This window comes from Alligator mississippiensis, chromosome 3 (genome assembly GCF_030867095.1).
Source record: "Alligator mississippiensis isolate rAllMis1 chromosome 3, rAllMis1, whole genome shotgun sequence".
Classification (NCBI taxonomy): Eukaryota; Metazoa; Chordata; order Crocodylia; family Alligatoridae; genus Alligator; species Alligator mississippiensis.
The window spans coordinates 79,744,322-79,762,824 of record NC_081826.1 but is presented as its reverse complement, the minus strand read 5'-3'; the positions used below and the strand labels follow the sequence as shown (position 1 = coordinate 79,762,824).

At 43.6% G+C, this 18,503-nt stretch overlaps 1 protein-coding gene and 1 long non-coding RNA gene across 4 annotated transcripts in view; one reads left to right on the top strand and one right to left on the bottom strand.

The window, feature by feature from the left end:
- The first annotated feature begins 815 nt into the window (after positions 1-815).
- On the top strand, positions 816-14,513 carry LOC109285988 (uncharacterized). The gene is made up of 3 exons (XR_002093920.2): positions 816-5,258; positions 8,113-8,290; positions 14,428-14,513. It is a non-coding gene; the product is annotated as an uncharacterized LOC109285988 (long non-coding RNA).
- Positions 12,599-18,503, bottom strand: part of NOL4 (nucleolar protein 4) — a 292,716-nt gene continuing 286,811 nt past the window's right edge. For all 3 annotated transcript variants that reach the window (XM_006267299.3, XM_006267300.3, XM_019498702.2), the window contains one exon: positions 12,599-14,514. In XM_006267299.3, the coding sequence (XP_006267361.1) occupies positions 14,321-14,514 (194 nt within the window). In that variant the 3' untranslated portion in view covers positions 12,599-14,320. The remainder of the gene's footprint in view (positions 14,515-18,503) is intronic.

The following is an 18,503-nucleotide window of genomic DNA, read 5'->3' as shown; positions in this document are numbered from 1 at the left end:
CTCTCAGTCTTCTCTTCTCCAGACTAAATACGCCCAGTTCCCTCAGCATCTCCTCATAAATTGTGTGCCCCAGACCCCTAACCATTTTCATTCCTCTCTGCTGGACTCTCTCCTATTAGTCCACACCCTTTCTGTAGTGGGGGCCCAAAACTAGACATAGTACTCCAGTTGTGGCCTCACCAGCACCAGATAGAGGGAAAGAATCATTTCCCTTGATCTGCTAGCTACTTTACAGTCCATTAATCTAACCCATATTTTTAACCCTGCCATCACCATAGAAAAGAGTACACGTATAGCTAGATCTGCTGGCAATTGGTAGGCAATCTGGTTGGTCAGCTGGCAATAGTCCTACTAAACAGGCCAATATGCTGTTAGCTTTCTTCACAACAGCAGCACACTGTTGGCTCATTTTCAGCTTATTGTCCACTGTAACCCCCAGGTCCTTTTCTGCTGCTGCTTAGCCAGTCAGCCAGCCCCCAGCCTATATTGGTGCATGGGATTGTTCTGTCCTAAGTACAGGACTTTGCACTTGTCCTTATTGAACCTCATGAGATTTCTTTTGGTCCAATCCTCCAATTTGTTTAGGTCTCTCTAAATCCTAGCCCTACCCTCCAGCAGATCTGCTACTCCCCACAGCTTGGTGTCCTCTGCAAACTTGCTGAGGGTGCACTCTATGCCATCTTCCAGGTCACTGATGAAGAGATTGAACAAAACTAGTCCCAGGACTGACCCCTGGGACAGTCCATTTGATACCGACTGCCAACTAGACACTGAGCCATTGATTACTACCCTTTCAGCCTGATGATCCAGCCAGTTTTCTAGCTACTTTACAGTCCATTAATCTAACCCATATTTCCTTAGCTTGTTTGCAGGAATGTTCTGGGAGACTATACCAAAAGCCTTGCTAGAATCAAGGTATATCATGCCCACTGCTCTTCCTATATCCACAGAGCCAGTCATCTCATCATGCTAGGCAATCTGGTTGGTTAGCCATTACTTGCCTTTGGTGAACCCTGTCACAACCCAAAGGTGTGGTTTTTGTTTGTGTGTGTGCTTTGGCACCGATAAATTATTTTCCCGCCGATTGTAGCTTTCTTTGCACGGTAGAGTTCTCTGCTGCGAGAGAGAACTCTGGTGCAACGGGGATTTCCCGCCAAATTACAGCTTCTTTGCAGGGTGCATTTCTTTTGCATACTAGTGATGCACGTTGCAAAGGAGTTCCCGCCATTTGTAATTGGATTCGCACCACATTATTGGCCAATTCCAAATGTAGGCACACGTGGTGGCTAGCTATTGGCTTGCTAGCTGTACAAAAGGCTTGGGTAGTTTCCGCCCAAGTCGGAGAGGGAGAGAAAGGAGGAGGGAGAGGGAGAACTCTGTGTGAAGATCTCCAAGAGCTGCGGACCCAACGCGCCTCCCCTGAGCAGGCAATAGAACCGATCCTATGGAGCTTTCGCTTCTAGCCTCTCCCCGTCACCTATCGCAATCCCAGACGTATCCCTTTCCTGTGAACTTCGAACCCGCAGAGCCTCAACTCCGGGGAACCCTTCGAACCCAACCGAATCGGACGCGCGGAGCCTAAACAACTCCGTGGGAGCAATCGAATTTGTCGTGGTCCTCTAGCGAGGATCTAAGCGGGAGCTGTGCCTGGAAACCTGTCCAGCCTACACCACTACTATCTTTGGGTGTAAGTAAACAATCTTTTCAATCAACCACTACGCGTTTGTGACTAACTCTAGCTCGTCGCCGGCTCTCTCCAACCCCGCGTGCCCGGGCTGCTGGCCACAGCCCGCGTGCGCGAAAGACGGGCCGCGGATCGCCCCTCCCGACCTGCGTGTGGCGGTGGGAGCGGGGCCCGGCCCGCACAAACCCATGCTGACTGTTCCTAATCACCTACTTCTTCAAGGGTTTAGAAATGAATTCCTAGTGTACTTTCTCCATGGTTTTTGCAGGGACTGAGGTGAGGCTGACAAGTCTGCAGTTCCCTGGATCCTTCCTGTTCCTTTTCTTAAAGATAGGTACTAGATTTACCCTTTTCCAATCATCTGGGACTCTGCAAATCACCATGAGTTTTCAAAGACAATGGCCAGTGGCTCTGCAATCGCATCAACCAACTCCCTTAGCACCCTTGGGTGCATTGCATTCAGCCCCATGGATTCATACACATCCAGCTTTTCTAAATAGTCCCTAACCTGTTCTATCACCACTGAAGGTTGCTCACCTCCTCCCCAAACTGTGCTGCCTGGTGCAGTAGTCTGAAAGCTGACCTTGCATATGAAGACTGGATCTGGTCTGTGGGCCAGATTTGGCACTCAGTGATAACCCAGTGGGGGCCCAATGCAGTCCTGTGGGAACAGCCTGGCTGGAGGCTGGCCCCCATGCAGCTGCATTGGGTCTCAGCTATCCCATTCCTACATGGCTGCATAGGGTCTAACCCATTCCTGCATGGCTGCATTGGATCCCAATCATGCACGGCTGGGCTAGGCCCCATCCAGGCCATTTCCAGCTGGCCTCATTCGGCCTCAGTTGGGTCATTCCTGCATGGTGGCATCTGTCCCTGGCTCAATTCAGTTGCAGGGGAATGGGACTCCAGCCAGGACTGATTAAGCTGCTCAGGGCTTGGAAAATTGGCAGACCTGCCAGCTGGATTACATGGCTTCATTGGCTGTATCTGGCCCACAGGCCAGGAGTTGAGCACCCCTGCAACATTATGTGGGGAGCTCACCACAACATTATGTGGGGAGCCATTAGGGATGAACCAATAGTGGGAACCTTTGCAGCAGCAAAGATCAGCAGTGGTTGAAAAGCCCTAAACAACTGTCATGGAGCAGCAGCAATTACTGTTTCAGGTCAGAGTCTGGAAGACCAATAACAGACATAAGCTGCCCATAGGCTCTCAGAGGTACTAGTATGTAACTTCCACCCCAGAACTTAGCAGAGTTCCTGGCATAAAGCCCAGTTATAGTAGCAACCCCAACCCTACTCCTTTCTGCATGCAGGGAAGAAGAGGTGATGGCCTGTATTTTGTAACATTTAGTATACACAGCACTGTTATTTTCCATTTCTGTTTCCAGTGTAGGCATAGAGGAGTGGTTATTCTCTTTCTAGCCCAGGATTGCTCCATTTCTGGGGCCTAATTTGTAAAGTGCTTGGACAGCCAAACCTCCCATTAAAGTTGACTGAGGCTCCTGCTACTCAGCACCAGTGAAAACCAGGCCCTTGTTTAGTCTGAATAATGCTGTGAGATTTACAGCATTATATTTACCTCTACAGCTTCCTTTATTCCAAGGAAGCCCTGCTCTTTGTGAGATTGAAATGGCACATGGGTGACAAGATGCTGGCACTATGCGCCAATTTGTCTGAGTGGCAATCACTGCAACTCAATGGGCTCAGATTACATTTTACCCTTCATTATCCTGTGCACAGTAGTTTAGTACTCAGTGACTACTCTACACTAACTAATCTGAACCTGGCAAGCAGCAAACATCATGGTTATCCGGGAACCATCCAAGGAATTAGGATTTTTGTCTCTAAAACTAGGTGATTCTACTTCTGAACAAAGGAAAAATCTTCATTAGCTGTCAGCAGTAATAGGGCTTTTATCTCTGCTTTAGACTTCAGCCAACTCTCTGTGAAGCATCATGCAGAAAGAACACTGTACTGGCTTACCAACTGGGTTGTCACTGTGGGAGGAACTGTTACTACAGTCTGAGAGATGCGCAATATAATTATATACAGAACCCTGAGAAAGAAGCAATCTTTTAGTTCTTAGGATATAATCTTGACTCTGCTTCTTCACATGGAAGCTGTGTTTGCTAAAATACAAATGCTGTGGTCCAGTGGGAGAGCATGGACACTTCATTAGAAACAGAGAATCCCAGTACCTTGAAATCCATGGGATTGAATTAGGACCCTGGTCTAGTTGGCATCCTCTTGATTTTGAATGTTTTTATTGTTCAGTAACTCCTCCAGTAAGTAGCATCTCTTTCAGGTTGAGGGAGGCCTTAGTTGGGTTATTCCTTACCCTGAGGTGGAATCTCACACTGATCTGTCATTCACAGTCTCACACAAAAGTAGTGATATACGAGCATTGGCCAAGATTTTGGCAGGTGAGGTGGGAAATGTTTTCCTAGTGTCATGCACAGTCCAGATTCTTTAAGACAGTTAGGGACAAATCTACAAAGGTCTACAGGCAGGTCATTTCCATGGGAGTTAGAGACTTAAATATGCTTGTGAATGTGGTCCTTGGTAATTATAATAGCAGCACAATGTGATAATCCCTGGTCTCCTGCACTTCTAACCTTGGACGCAGAAAAGACCTTTGACCAAGTGAACTCTGAATACATTCTATTTATCCTTAGATTTGGGCCTATTCTTAGATTATGAGATAAAACCATTCAGATTTGAAACTTAACTCAGATTCAGATTCAGAGGTACCAGGAACACTCATGCTCTTTCATATTTGTTTTGGTCCTAGAGGCTCTGGTGATACCCGTACACTCACTCAAATATTTCGTTTATCAAGATTTGCCCATTAGAGTACTGTTTGATGCTGTACACCAGTGGTGCTCAACCTCTGGCCCACAGGCAGAATCCAGCCTTCAGGGCCAAGTCATCCATCGCGTGGAGCTTCCCCATGGGTCTGGAAATTTACCAATGGGGAAGCAGTAGCAATATTAATTGCCATGCCTTCTAGAGCCACAGCAAGTAACACTAACACTGCTCCTCTGTCACCAAATTCCTACACCTATGGGGAGGCTTGTGTTCTGAATGATGTGACGCCATGGGCTAGATCACTTCAGTGTACAGGACTGCTCTGTGGCTGGATCTGGTGCACAGGGTTGGGCCACGGCTGGATTCAATGTGCTAGATCCCTGTGGATTGACTCCGTGCACTAATCCCATGCTGCATCAGGCCTGAGAACAGACCCTGCCTGCAGGATCCAGCCTCATGCCACTTATCTGGCCCACATATCCAGAAGTCTGAGCACCTGCTGTATGCCAATTATGTCCTACTCCCCAAATCTCAAATCCCATCTTCTAGTACTAACCCAAGATCTTGATTCATTTGCAGGCTTTATTCCAGTGGAACTTGCATGAAGACTCAGAGTCAATTAAATATCCAGGGATGAAAATGCAGAAAATCTCCAAAAAAAAATTTTGATAAAATGAATTTAGAATCTGTGCTCCTATAGACACCATAAGATACCAATCAGTGACGAGTACTTTCTTTGAACCTTGGTGGGAAAATTAGCGCCGGTAAGATGAACATTTTTGAGTTGCCTACCTATCATCAGTAGTGAACACCACAAATACTACATAAGATGAAAGCTCTTTCTTTCTTCAGGTACATGTGGGTACTGTGGGTAGGTGCACTCCTGCAAATACTGCAGGAATAATGTCTGGTTTCTCATCTGCAGAAAGAAATTGACACAAATTAAAATAATAGGATTATAGATTATAAATAGGGCTGGAAGGGGCCTAAACATGTCATCTAGTCCAACCTCCTGCTCAAGGCTCCTGCCTGACTAAAGTGTCCTAGTTAAATGTTTGTCTAACCTGTTCTTAAAAACTTCCATGGATGAAGATTCCATCACCTCTACGTGAAGCCTGTTTTGATGCTTAATCACCTTCCTAGTAAGAAAGTACTCCTAATATCCAACCTAAATTTCTTCTGTTGTACTTTGAGATCATTGCTCCTAGTCCTGTCTCCTGTGGCCACAGGGAAGAGTTTACTTCCATTCTCTTATAACTTCCCTTCACGTATTGGAAGACCATTATCAAATCCTCCATTGATCTTTTCTCCAGACTAAATAATTCTAGTTCTTTCAGCCTATCCTCTTAAGTCTCTTGACATCTTTATTGACGTGCAGGGCCCAAAAGTGGACACAATATTTCAGATGGTCACAGCAATGCCAAATAGAATGAAAGGAGCATTTTCTTTGTTTTACAGGTTAAATCCAGTCAATATGCTGTTAGTTTTTGGTTTGGGGTTTGTTTGTTTTTTTGGGGGGGGGGTTTTGGGGGGGGGAGGGTTGGAACAAGAGCACATTTTTTACTCATATTCAACTTATGGTTGGATGTAACCCCCAGGTCCTTTTCTGCAGTACTGTAGCCCAGTCATTCTCCAGCTTGCATTTGTGCATACGATTGTTCCATTCTATGGGCTTTGCATTTTTCTTTGTTGAATTTAATTCACTGATTTTTGACTATTTTCCTGTTTATCATAGTCATTCTAAATCCTAGCCTTACTTTCAGTCTACAATTCCACCCAACTTGGTATTATCAACCAATTTGCTAAGTTTGCTACTTAGTTCCATCCTCCAAATAATTAATGAAGTTATTATGACCCCTGGGGAAGCTCATGCAATGTCTCATCCCAACTGGAACTAATATACATTGAAGATACTTGACTATGAATTTGAACTTCTCATCAGCAAACCATTCATGATTTCTGATAGTGGGCATGATCAGGAAGCACATGATTTTACAGGAAGGAAATGGAAGCCAATTCACAGACTACAGCAATGGTATTCTAACATCTGACTTAGTAGGTCCCACTTTCTTTGGCTGCTACTGAACTCAGCTACTTGAGTATAGATTGATAGATCCATATATGTTAGGGGCTGGAAGAGACCTCACAAGATCATCAGGTCCAGCCCTGCTGCGGTTGGGCAGGAAAGACTGCTGGGGTCAGATGACCCCAGCAAGGTGAGCGTCCAGATGTTTTTTGAAGATTTCCAGAATAGGTGCTTGCACCACCTCTAGAACGAGTCTGTTCCAGATCCTGGACACTTGGACCATGAATAAGTTTTTCCTTATGTCCAGCCTAAAGCGATCCTCTAGCAATTTATGACTGTTATTTCTTGTCCTCCCCTGGGGGGCCTTGGTGAAGAGATGTTCCCACAGGCCCTGATGAGCAGCCCTTATATATTTATAGGCTGCCACCAAGTTTCTTCTAAGTCTTCTCTTCTCCAGGCTGAACAGTCCCATGTTTCTCAGCCTCTCTTCATATGGCCTGTTCTCCAGACCTCTAATCATATGCATAACCCTCCTTTGGATTTTTTCAAGCTTCTCCACATCCTTCCTGAAGTGCGGTGCCCAGAACTGGATGCAGTACTCCAGTTGCAGCCTCACCAAAGCAGAGTAGAGTAGAAGGATGACATCCTTAGTTTTGCTTGAAATGCATCAATAGATGCATGCCAGTGTCTTATTTGCTTTTCTGGCTACGGCATCACATTGGTGGCTCATGTTCATTCTATGGTCTGTCACGACTCCCAGCTCTCGTTCAGTTGTGATGCTAGTAAGTGTAGCACTGCCAAGCCTGTAAGTGTGTTGTGGATTATTTCTTCCCAGATGGGGCACTTTACATTTCTTGTTGTTAAACATCATCGGGTTTTGGTCCACCCACCTGAAGAAAAGAAAGCTGGAGTGCATTTTTAGGAATGGTTATCTAAGGGAACACCCATATCTGATCCAGATCTTTTTTTCCCTCTTTTCTGATCCTGATTCTTTCCCATTTTGCATATCCCTTGCTTTTACACTCCCCTTCCCTGCTTTTTCTGTATTTACTCCGTGTAAAATACTGATTAATATGTTGTAGTTTAATATTAACATTATTAAAATGTTTTCTGCTGAATGTTAAGCTGAACCTTACATATGCTAATTTTGCACGTAAAATTTTTTTCTGTTATTTGATACTGAAAAGTAAAAAATAAGCTTTTTTTTGGTTTTGTTTTTTGTTTGTTTGTTTTTTGTTTTTTTTACAAAAACCCAACAGAATGCAGCTGTACTTACTGAGTGAGTGGCCTAGAACTGCAACCAAAGTTTGTATTTTCCAAATATCAGATCCAGCAAATGAACCAAAGTAAAGCTGCCTGCTGGCTAGGCAGTTCTGTTCTGTTCTTCCATACATCAAATCCTACTCTGCTTTTTTATGGAAAATAAAAGGAAATAAGTAGGTCAGGACTACAGCCCTAAATTTCTCGGAAGTCTGTAATCATAAGTAATAAAATCAAATTAAAAAATGGTAATTGAAGCATTGTTGAGGTTGATGAACCAGAATTGACTTATCCCTATTTTCCTTCTGTGTTTCCACTCTGTTTTCCCCTAGAACAATGATGAAGTGCTCTTACTCCCAATTATACAAAAATGGCAGCATCTGAGAACTCATGAGTAACCCTGCAACAATAAACTGACAGCCATATACAATGAAGGAGAACAGCAATCGGTTCTAAGCTTCCAGTGGGATATAACAAAAAACTTCAAGTAAAAATATTTTTTAAAACCTTGTAAGTATTTTGAAAAATGACTTCTTAATTAGCCAGTGTAATTCATAGCACTGCTGCATTTTTGGTTCCTTGGGGGCATCAGGGAAAAATAGATTTACATGTAATTTGATATACTGGACCCTTCCTTGAACTTTCTAGCAACATAATTTTAATAAGATAAATACAGTATAAGAACAAAGGTATACTTACAAGACAAACGGATCAATTTACAATTATTAGAAAACTTTTCAAGTTTGTTTTCAAAAATTCATCATTAGGGAAGGGAATGAAAAACATTGGATATGCAAATCTTTCTACATTCATGGAAAATAACCGAATTGTTGGCAGTTTTAAAACTCTTTACACATAGATTTGGGGCCAATTCATCATTCCTTCCAGTTTTTTTGTTTTGCTCCAGTGCTCTAAAAGGGCATTACAGATTCCTGGGAAGCTCAAGGCTTAAACCATCCTTGTATCCTCCTCCAACCCTCAACTTTTGTTCCTGTCCAGTGACCAGTTTTCAGGGAACAAAGTATTATATCTTACAACTATATCTTTTATTATATCTTACATCTACAACTTGCTATAGTAGCCTGTGGTCTAGTGGATAGAATATAGGACTGGAAGTCAGAATCTTTGGCTTTTATTATTAGTTCAGCCACTGTTTTGCTGTGTGACATTGGTTTTCTTCCCCCAGCATTAATTTTATCCATGGAGATTACAAGTTTCTGGAACAGGGTTGTGGCTGACTCTATTTGTAAAGGGCCCTTATCATGTTTGGCCTTCTACATGATATCATAACTTGCATAACAAATAATCACCGCCACCATCACATGCAGGGCATTGTTTGAATTGTGCCATCACTCACCTTGCATTAGTGGCATTGTTTCTTGCGGTTGGGGTTTTTATTACTATTTTGATTTGCTGAACGTGAAGGTAGACCTTCTCTGGTAGCCCAACATCTTCTGTATCTTTAGAATATCAGATTGAAGTAGAAATAAGTTTCTCTTCATTGTGATTGCCAATCTGTTGAAGATGAGGATAGCAATGTCTCACCAAATCTACAGATAGTCTAAAACATGTCAGTATCTTTAAGAAGAGGGATTTGTTCCTTCTTTTCAATGGAGCCCTAACACTGGAGCCAAATGACAAAGTTTTGCTTAAACTATAGTCAGAAATTTCACTGATCATTGTAAAAAAAGCATCCTACTTTGGGGTTAGAAGTGGAAGGGTGGCATTTGAGGTAGCGGGAACACCTGGGATTATACACTCCAAACTTGTTTTCACAGTTCTTAGATGTGACCTTAGTCTTCTAGTTCTCACACACTTTCATAGTGATGAAGTAATCTTACCCTACAAAATTTCATGCCTCTCTAAACCAGTTAGTCTATAAGACTAGGGACAGAAATTACGCATTAATGTGCATAGTTGATCAGAAACTGGTTCAAATCTGTAACACAACAGAAGTTCAATGTACAGTAACTGCTTTCAAAATGACCCACACCAGTTTAAGATAAACCTGGATGAGTGTAGTATCAGATTTAACTGATTTAGGTTAAATCAATTTATTGAACTTCTGTCCCAGTTCCCCTCCAGTTTCAAGTTAACTCACAGTTCCCCAGCATCCCAGGATGCTTTGCATCTCCCCCACAAACACTCTCTCATAGGATGGGTGGGCTAGCCTTAGCTCAAGGTGTCTGCTCCAATGGAGCAGGGAGACATGCTCTAGCATCCCTTGCCTGCTGGCCTCGGCCACTTCAGGCATGTGGCTGCATTTCTGGAATAAAAAATGAATGTTTGTTCACTTGCTTATCAATTCAATATATGTAGCTCAGATTAACCTGTGAAGATTTAATCGATTGAGTCTCAGGCTTTTTGATTGTCTGTACTTAGCCTAAGAAAACCTGCTCTGCCTTCTGCCTATCTTCAGGCTAACATGGCTAAGTTCCTCAGTTTCTGAGCAGACAGCCAGTGGTGGATTCAGCCTTTGAACTCGGGCAAATAGTAAGCAGAACAGACATTTCCTTACCTGATAACTGGTTTTCTGTGGTTCTGAAATCCAGTATATATAATGGGCAGTTCCTTTCCTCTGTTGACAATCAGGCACCAAAACATGCAAGAAATGTGACACCAAGTGACTTTGTTTTCAAGTACTCCATGTCCACTCTCCCTGTGGTGACTTCAGAAACTACAAATAAATCTGATTAGTTCCTAAACTGGTCCCTTTGCCCTCACATTGAGGAATAAGGTAGGTGTTTACAAGTGGCCATCCAAAGAAAACCAGTTGGCAGTTAAGGAAAAAATAAAGGAAAAAGAGTGCTTGAATGATGCATTCCCAATGTGGGTGATAAGTCTTATAAGCCTACAGCCCTTTGAGAATAGGAATCAATATGAGAGGGATTTTACCACCTGGACTAAATTAGGATGTGGCCTTAGGAAATCTAGTGAGTTGGGATAGAGCCTCATCAGTTCCTCACTAATAACAGTCACAAGGGCATCAAGAATCAAAGGTTGGGCTTGCAGGCCCAACTGTGGGGAAAATCTAGCATATCTGGGAAGAACGCTTTTTTAGGCTGGGCCTAGTGGGACCTATACTAGGCAGAACCTATAGCATATGTTCTGCACTAAACCGTATATTTAGTGAAACAAGACCGTGAAGATCACACCCCTGATTCTTAAAGGATGCTGCTCTTACAAATCAGGGCTTGAATATGAACACTGGGGGACAGGAGTGAAGAATGGGTCCTTGCTGGAATGGATCTGCACTGTCTAGAAGGAAGACAGGGCATCTTCCACAGCAGCTGAGCAAACCAGACTCTCCTCCATCACTCTGCAGTAATTTGGATTATTTAACACCCATTGTTCTGCGCTTTCATTAGAACCCTTCAGAGCTTTGGGAAGAAGGAAAACATAAGGGCAGACAGGGCATTCTGTTCGTATGATTTTAGTTTGGGTTATCTAGACAGGATAGGGTCAGGATTCAAAAAGGTTCAGGGAAAAAAGGAATCAAGGTTCTGAATGATTCCTGTGCAGAATGACCCATCTCCCCCATGGGGAGAGAGCTACTCAGCCAGTTAATCTGGAGATTCTAGTTCATTAGGATGTGAAAGGCTTTCAGGGCAGAGATGTTTGAGAATTACGCAGGGCACAGCAAACCAAATCGTGGCAGGATACTTGGGTACCCAGTTTTCACATGCAGAGTAGATTGAGAGTTATAATTTTGTTAGAACTTCTGGTTACACCATAAATTCTAATATAATCCTATAATATACTATATAATCTTATAATATGATCCTCCTGGAAATGGGGAAGGCTAAACTGTAGCTGAGACTACAGTCATTCCATACTGCACTGTGAAATAATGAGTGAGCTTTTCTTCTTCTAAGTCACTGCTAGCGAGACTTAGTTCTGAGAGCATTGGTGACACGTAGGGGGTGCATGCAGGTGCATGTGCACCCCCTGAGTGTGGCAGTACACCCCCTATGAAAAGGCCTGTGGGTGGTTGCCACTCGCCACCCCCCCCTCCTCGCCACTGACACTGCCAGTGGTGCCTGCGGGTGGTCAGTGATCGCTGCTGGCCACCGCTGACGTTGATGGTGGTGTCTGTCAGTGGTCATCAACCCCTGGTTGGCACTTGCCAGGCCCCCCCGCTGCTGATGTCTGCAGGAACTCCCCACTTTTAACTGTGCTCACTTCCATGGCTTTTGTAACCAAGGACTAGAGATGACACCTTAGCTAGAAGCATTTGCTACCAGCCTGATTTAGAGGCAGAAAGAGACAAAAGAGCCTGAAGACACTGCCTAAAAATGGAAGGGGCTTGGCATCAAGCCTCTAGCTTTTCACTGATCCTTCAATGCCTGACTGACACTAGAGGGAAAGACTAGCACATGATCTCTATTAGGGAGTCAGCTACAGAACTCTCTTGTAGACAGTAGTGAGAATATGGTTATTCACACTACGGGAAAATACATCTATTAAATGATGGGCAGCAACTAACAAGAATTGGTTACAATGTTCACAATGTTCACACACTGATATACAAGTGCCATTAAGATACATTCAATGCATTTTACCAGTTAATGTTGTTGCCTAAAGCCAAGTTTAAATTGTAAATGTTAGTGTCATGATTTATGCACCACCTGTTTCTGCCCTTATTGAAGAAATTCTTCATTAAAACAAAGCTATGGCACCCTCCTGGATTTGCTTAATAATTTTGAGAAATGACTGCAGTACCTGTATGAACTACAGTGGAAGTCCATTTTTCCTGTTTAAAGAAAACAGTGTTCATAACTCATTAAGCAGTTTAAATGTTACAACGTTTCACAATCATGTATTTAAACACAGAAATCTGTTTATTTACCCAAACAAAACAGAGGAAATGATTCCAGCCCTCAGTTTTTGAATTTTCATTTAAATTTGTGAACAATAGTCCACAGCGTAGAGATGTTTGTGTATCTATGTACCTGCAAAATACTCATATTTCATAGGCTTTTTCACATTAATATTCACCAACAGTATCACAAAAGTTCTTTTTCTTTTACATAACTGTAAGCAACAGTAATTCTAGAAACACTAGAGAAAAAAAAGCATAGCAATGTCCACAGTTACAAGAAAAAGTGCACATTACTCAGTCACAATCACAGTCATTACTTGGAAAACTATATGTAACAAGTAGATATAAAATATCACCGATGCCTTAAACTCATTGTCAAAAACTGAATTACATGAAATAAGGCAAATTTAGGAATGCACAAGGAACTTGTTATTCAACAAAAGCTAAACAACAGAACAGACAGTACAGTAAGCAAGAACTAAAGTACTTTTCTCTATATACTTAAAAATAAGCTTGCCTTAGTGCACAAAGAAAACACCATTAATGTGTAATCAACATTATAAAATAAGAAATAGAGGGGGGATGGGGGAATGGAGAAGGGGGAAAGAGTTTAATTAAAGTTGCAGCTGCATCCATTTACAGTTTTTACCGTAGTTAGGCGTGGGAATTATACAAATCATAACAGAATTGTCAATGGCCTTTTTCTGTATGTATTTTCTTTAAATAAGGAAAAAAATAAATACACACAGGAGTGCAAATTTTCAGATTGTCACTTGCAACCTCTTCACATTCAATCATCTGCATCCAATCACTACTAGAGGGACTTATACAAGACATCAGCAGCAATTGTGGAGTTAAATGAGCTAGCTGTAAGAAATCAATTTTTTTTTCAGTGATATGTCTTTTAAAAAAACCCTTAACCCTTTATTAATTTCCTAATAAAGCTGCAATATATTACAGGATGGAGTTGAGAATGGCATGAATGCATGAAATGCATGCTTCTTTTGGAAGGCATTCCAAAGATGAGAATTTACAGTACACAGGGGAAGGGTTATCCAGCATTGAGTTACTTCTTGTAGAAAGAATATGAAGTTGGAGACAAGGGCACAGTCAGGGGTTCCAGAGAGGAAAAGGGGGACTTACAATAGCTCCTCAAAACATTTGTAGGACCAGTGAAAAAGTTTACCAAAGTAAAAATGAAAAATTCTGAATGAAAACAAAAGTTTTTGTTTTGTTTTTTATAAAAATTACATTTTTTTTAAAATACAAGATCCTTTTAATTGCGATTCTGTCCTATAGTAACAGGACATTTGGCAATGTTTTGCCATATACTGCAGCTTTAAGTCCAATGAGTCAGTAGCACATTCCACTAATATTGCACGTGGATCTTGAACCAATATTTGCCATCACAGCATCTTCTGTTTCCTCCACTTGTTAGAATGAGTTAACAATCTATAGCCACTTTTTCAATATTTATGCTGACACACTAAAACAAAAAGCAGTATGCTGGACACATTAAAGTACCTCAGAAATATCAGAGGTCGAAGTTCACTTGAAGAACCTTAACACATCACTTTATGGATCAAGAACAGTGTGGCATTATGGTAATTAACTCTCCTAAAAGACTGTGCAGTAACTGAAGTGTCTGCTCTGGGAAATCAAAATGTCATTAGTGGAAACTCCAAGCTAAGACCAGACCAGTGTGAATGTCACATGACTCAGTTCTGCTGCAAAATAAGGTTTTCCAGTTCATCTGCAGAACGCAATAAAAATGCTGCTGATTCTCGATACCCTGCCACAAGTTGACGCACTGCATTTATTTCAGTTGGACTCAGCTGGGGTCTCGAGCTTGTACTACTGGAGGATCCAGAGCTGGTTGCCAACTGCCTCTTCATACTGAGATCTGTTGGACCTGGTAATACAAAATGAAAAAAAGTGGAAGCATAAGGTTCTGCTGCCAGAGAATTTTTACTAAGAAATATTTGTAAATGGAGTTCAAGAGCTTCAGCTATAGCTCACAGCTGAAGGTTAGTAAATGGTGAGAAGCACTGTAGATCGGCACCTATTTTTCACTTTTTGATTTCCCAGGTAGGAAATGAAACCATTCATTTTTATATGAAACAAGCTTCATTCTCTCTTTCTGCTCTGCTTTTGTAATCCAGGGAGGTTTGCAGACTAGCGCTATTGGAAAGTCTGCTTCATGTGCTCCTCCGGCAGCGTAAATCACCAAGAACCACCTCTCCCGTAGGAGACTTGGAGCTACATATAGAGTTTTGAAAAAGAACCAATAACCCGCAGCCTGTACCATTAAGACAACTCTTACTTCCAGCTTTGGAATCGACAGCATGAACATATAAAGCGTACAGAGGGCCTATCCCTCCTATTTAAGGAAGTTTATAGTGGTGTAACTACATGGACTTTAATAGAGCTTCTCTTGAATGCATAGGGTAGATATTAAGAGAATTAGGCCTGTGAATCTACCTCACTGTCACTATGTTACTGTAGCAGGCTCATTTTTCAGAGCTTGGGTTGAGTCCCAGGCTTGAGATCCTGCTGTTTTGATTGGTGGAGCCCATCCACCAATCAGGAGGCAGCAGGAGAAATAAAGCCACACCCCTTTGCTGGAGGGGGTGGAGAACAGCTCCCCCCAGACCTGATTGAAGACTGTAAACTGTCAGGTCCAGAAGACTTCGGGGTGGAGCCCTGGAGCGTATAAAAGGAGCTGCATGCCCAGCACGAGGGGCAGATGCAGCGAGGGACTTGAGAAGAGCAGAGCCAAGAAAAGCTGGGGAGCTCTCCCCCAGTGGGCAATAGGCCCACGGCTCCTGAAGCTGCCACTGGAGGAGCAGCCTTGGGAGCGGTGCGAGACCGCTCGGGCTATTGACGGCGCACAGGGATGGTTTGCGGAGTCCCAGCCCTGGGAGCGGTGTGAGACTGCTCGAGCCCCTCATGGTGTGCGGTTCGGTGCACAGAGCCAAGGCTTTGAGAGCTGCAAGTGGCGGCTTGAGCCTACAACCCCAGCAGGGCCAGTGGACCACACAGTGCATGGGGCAGCACACAGGGCAAAGACCTTGGGGCTGCAGTGAGGCGGCTCAGGCCTCATTTCCCAGCAAGCGGCCAGGTCCCAAAGTGCACAGGGCGGCACACGGGCCTGAGCCTTGGGAGCCAGGGAGCAGTGGAGGCTGCTTGGGCTAGCCACCTGGTGTGAGGACAGCCAGCCGGAGCCTGAAGGGCCCGGCCTGCACTAAGAGAGTCCTCAGTGCCGAGCCAGGGCATGGGGAAATGGTAGTGCTGCAGCGTGAGGCCCAGCACCCAGGAGCCAGCAGCAGTGGTGCAGTAGCTGAGAGGAGCTGAGCCCTTGGTGTCCATAGCAGGGCACAGGGTGGGGAGGAGCCCAGCGGTGCAGGAGAGGCCTGGAGAGATGCTTCAGCAGAGGAGACGCCATTGAGCTGCGCCCTGACCACCGTCACCTGAGGAAGCACAAGTCATTGGGCCCTTGGGTCCCACAGGGATAGATATTTGGGGCAGGCAAACCCAGAGAAGGGGCTGGGTGAGCAGCCCCCCCCACCTAGTCAAGACCCTAAGGGGAGAGGTCCCTGGTGCTTCCTGGACACCCCCAAGGGACCCCATTGGAAGAAGGACTATCTCTTGTCATGGGTCAGAGACTATATTAAGGAATAGGTTTTATTAAGATTGTTCATGTTTGCACCTTATATTTTGTAATTGAAATGTTGTATTGTGATGTTGTAAATAGTGTTATTTAGGGTTTGACCTTGGTTATTGGTTAATGTTCACTGTGTAAATATATGTTTATAATATTTAGTTTTATGATTATGTATATTATAACTCAATAAATTGTATATAGTTAAGAACTTTGGGTTTGGGCTAAATCTATAGATGAAAGAGGGATCTGCTTGAAATTCTGGCATCTCTCTCACAGCACCCCCCTCCTGCCTACTCATCTCATTCAATTGAGAATAGGGCACACCCTTGGGTGTACCTGGGTTACATTACAGTGCAATGACTACATCATGATGAAGCTCAAAAGGAGAATACTAAGAAAGAAGCACAGTCCACTGAAGAACAGTGCACAAATCAGAGTCAGCTCAACTGAATGGCTGTAAGAAGCCATTAAAGACTTCTATATTTATTGAGCCAGTGCTGAAAAAGTGACTGTTGACATATTGAGGGCACTGTGCTCCAGATGAACCTACTTTATGTTCTTTCCTTGACTCTCATTTATGTCATGCCAAAAACACACAATATATATAGCAGAACAAATCTTTTTCCAAGAGAAGAATGAAGGACTTTTCTCCTCAGTAATCCAGATTTTAAAATAGCCAAATAGGATATTCAATTTATTTCACTCCAAAGTACAAAACTGCTGTGATGTTCTCCTTAGCTTTTACTTATTCTAATTCAACCCATGCACTAAAGCATCCCTCTGAACAGGAGGCCAGATGCCCACCTGGTGTAAATCAGTTTAGCTTCTTTCCAGTCAATGGAGCCACACATTGATTTATATGAGCTGAGGTTCTGACTCAGGATCTGTAAATGGGCTGATTAAATCCCACAGAGAACGTTGTTCAACTCTGCTGAATACATTTTTCTATACTCCTTCAGGAAATTGGAAGGAAAAGTCTATGCAGATGCAAGTCATACACTAATTAAAATAAATTGCATTCTGCATATACAAGGAATCATCAAGACTCAATCAGAATTTGCCTTCCTCTGATAAACCAATATGTATGGTAAACGGAATGCTAGCATACAAAAGATGTGAAAGCTCACACCCTGACAGTGTGCTACTCTTCTGGAACCTTTTTGATTAATTAGGACTCATCCAGTATAGACACAGCCCTTGGTCAAAGAAGAAGAGGTGTTGTTTAAAACAGAGGGATATGCTGCAAGTTTAGAATCTGTCATGCAGTGAGCAGATTTTGGGAGGGCTGATGGTCCAGGTACATCCTGAAAAGTGTTGCATGCAATCTGGAAGGGCCTTAAAGGCACAAACATGACATCCTCCTCTCTGCTCTTTTTCCTTTATTTTAAATGTTGTAAATGAGTAAATCATGTCTTCATTGATGTTTTAATTATCTCTTCTTAAAGGCAAGGTTGAGCCCTTGTCTCATTCACTGTATCAGTGGGGTCACTGAGGCACATGGAGTCAGATCCAAATTATTCTTGCAGCTAGTGTCACTTAGACATCGCAGTGCCTACAGTTAAGGCACTTGGCCCCAGGAGGGTGACCCAAATTGACAGGTTTAGGCACTCAGAATCCCTCTGCAGGCATGGAAGAGTGAGCTGCCTCCAAAGGGTGACCTGGAGCATATAGGTGCCAGGCAGGGAGGAGAACATCAGGATAGCAAGCAAGAGAGACCCTGCCTATGTTGTCAGCAGTCCCTCAAAGTCAAGGCTGATGTCCGTTAGACTTGATGGGTCCTCAGGTGACTGAGAAGCTCGATTCTGGATACACACATTCTTCTGCAATGGGGGCATGTTGTTGAGCAGGGGAGTGGAATTTGCAGCCCCAGGTTGGTCTCTTTCTCCTGCTGGGTGTAGTTTCCCAGCCAGGAGAGATAGGACAGCCTATTTCTGGGGCACCTTTTCTAGCCCCCTCCCCAGCAGGGTGAGCAGAGGGTATCCTAAAAAGGGCTGCTCAGCCATGGATGCAGCTGCTGAAGAGCACCCCTGTCCCAACACAGGTGCCCGACGACCATTGCGCATCTGTCGCCTGTGTGCAGATTCTTGGCTGGGGGCCTCCAGGTATCACAGCCCTGCCCCCATTGCCAATCCTCCATTGCCACAGGGCTTTTTTTGACCTAATGGAAGCCTGCCTGTGGCATGTTTAGCGTGGGGACTCTGGTGCGCAGTCAGGTCCATGCAGTCTTGGTGGTTGGT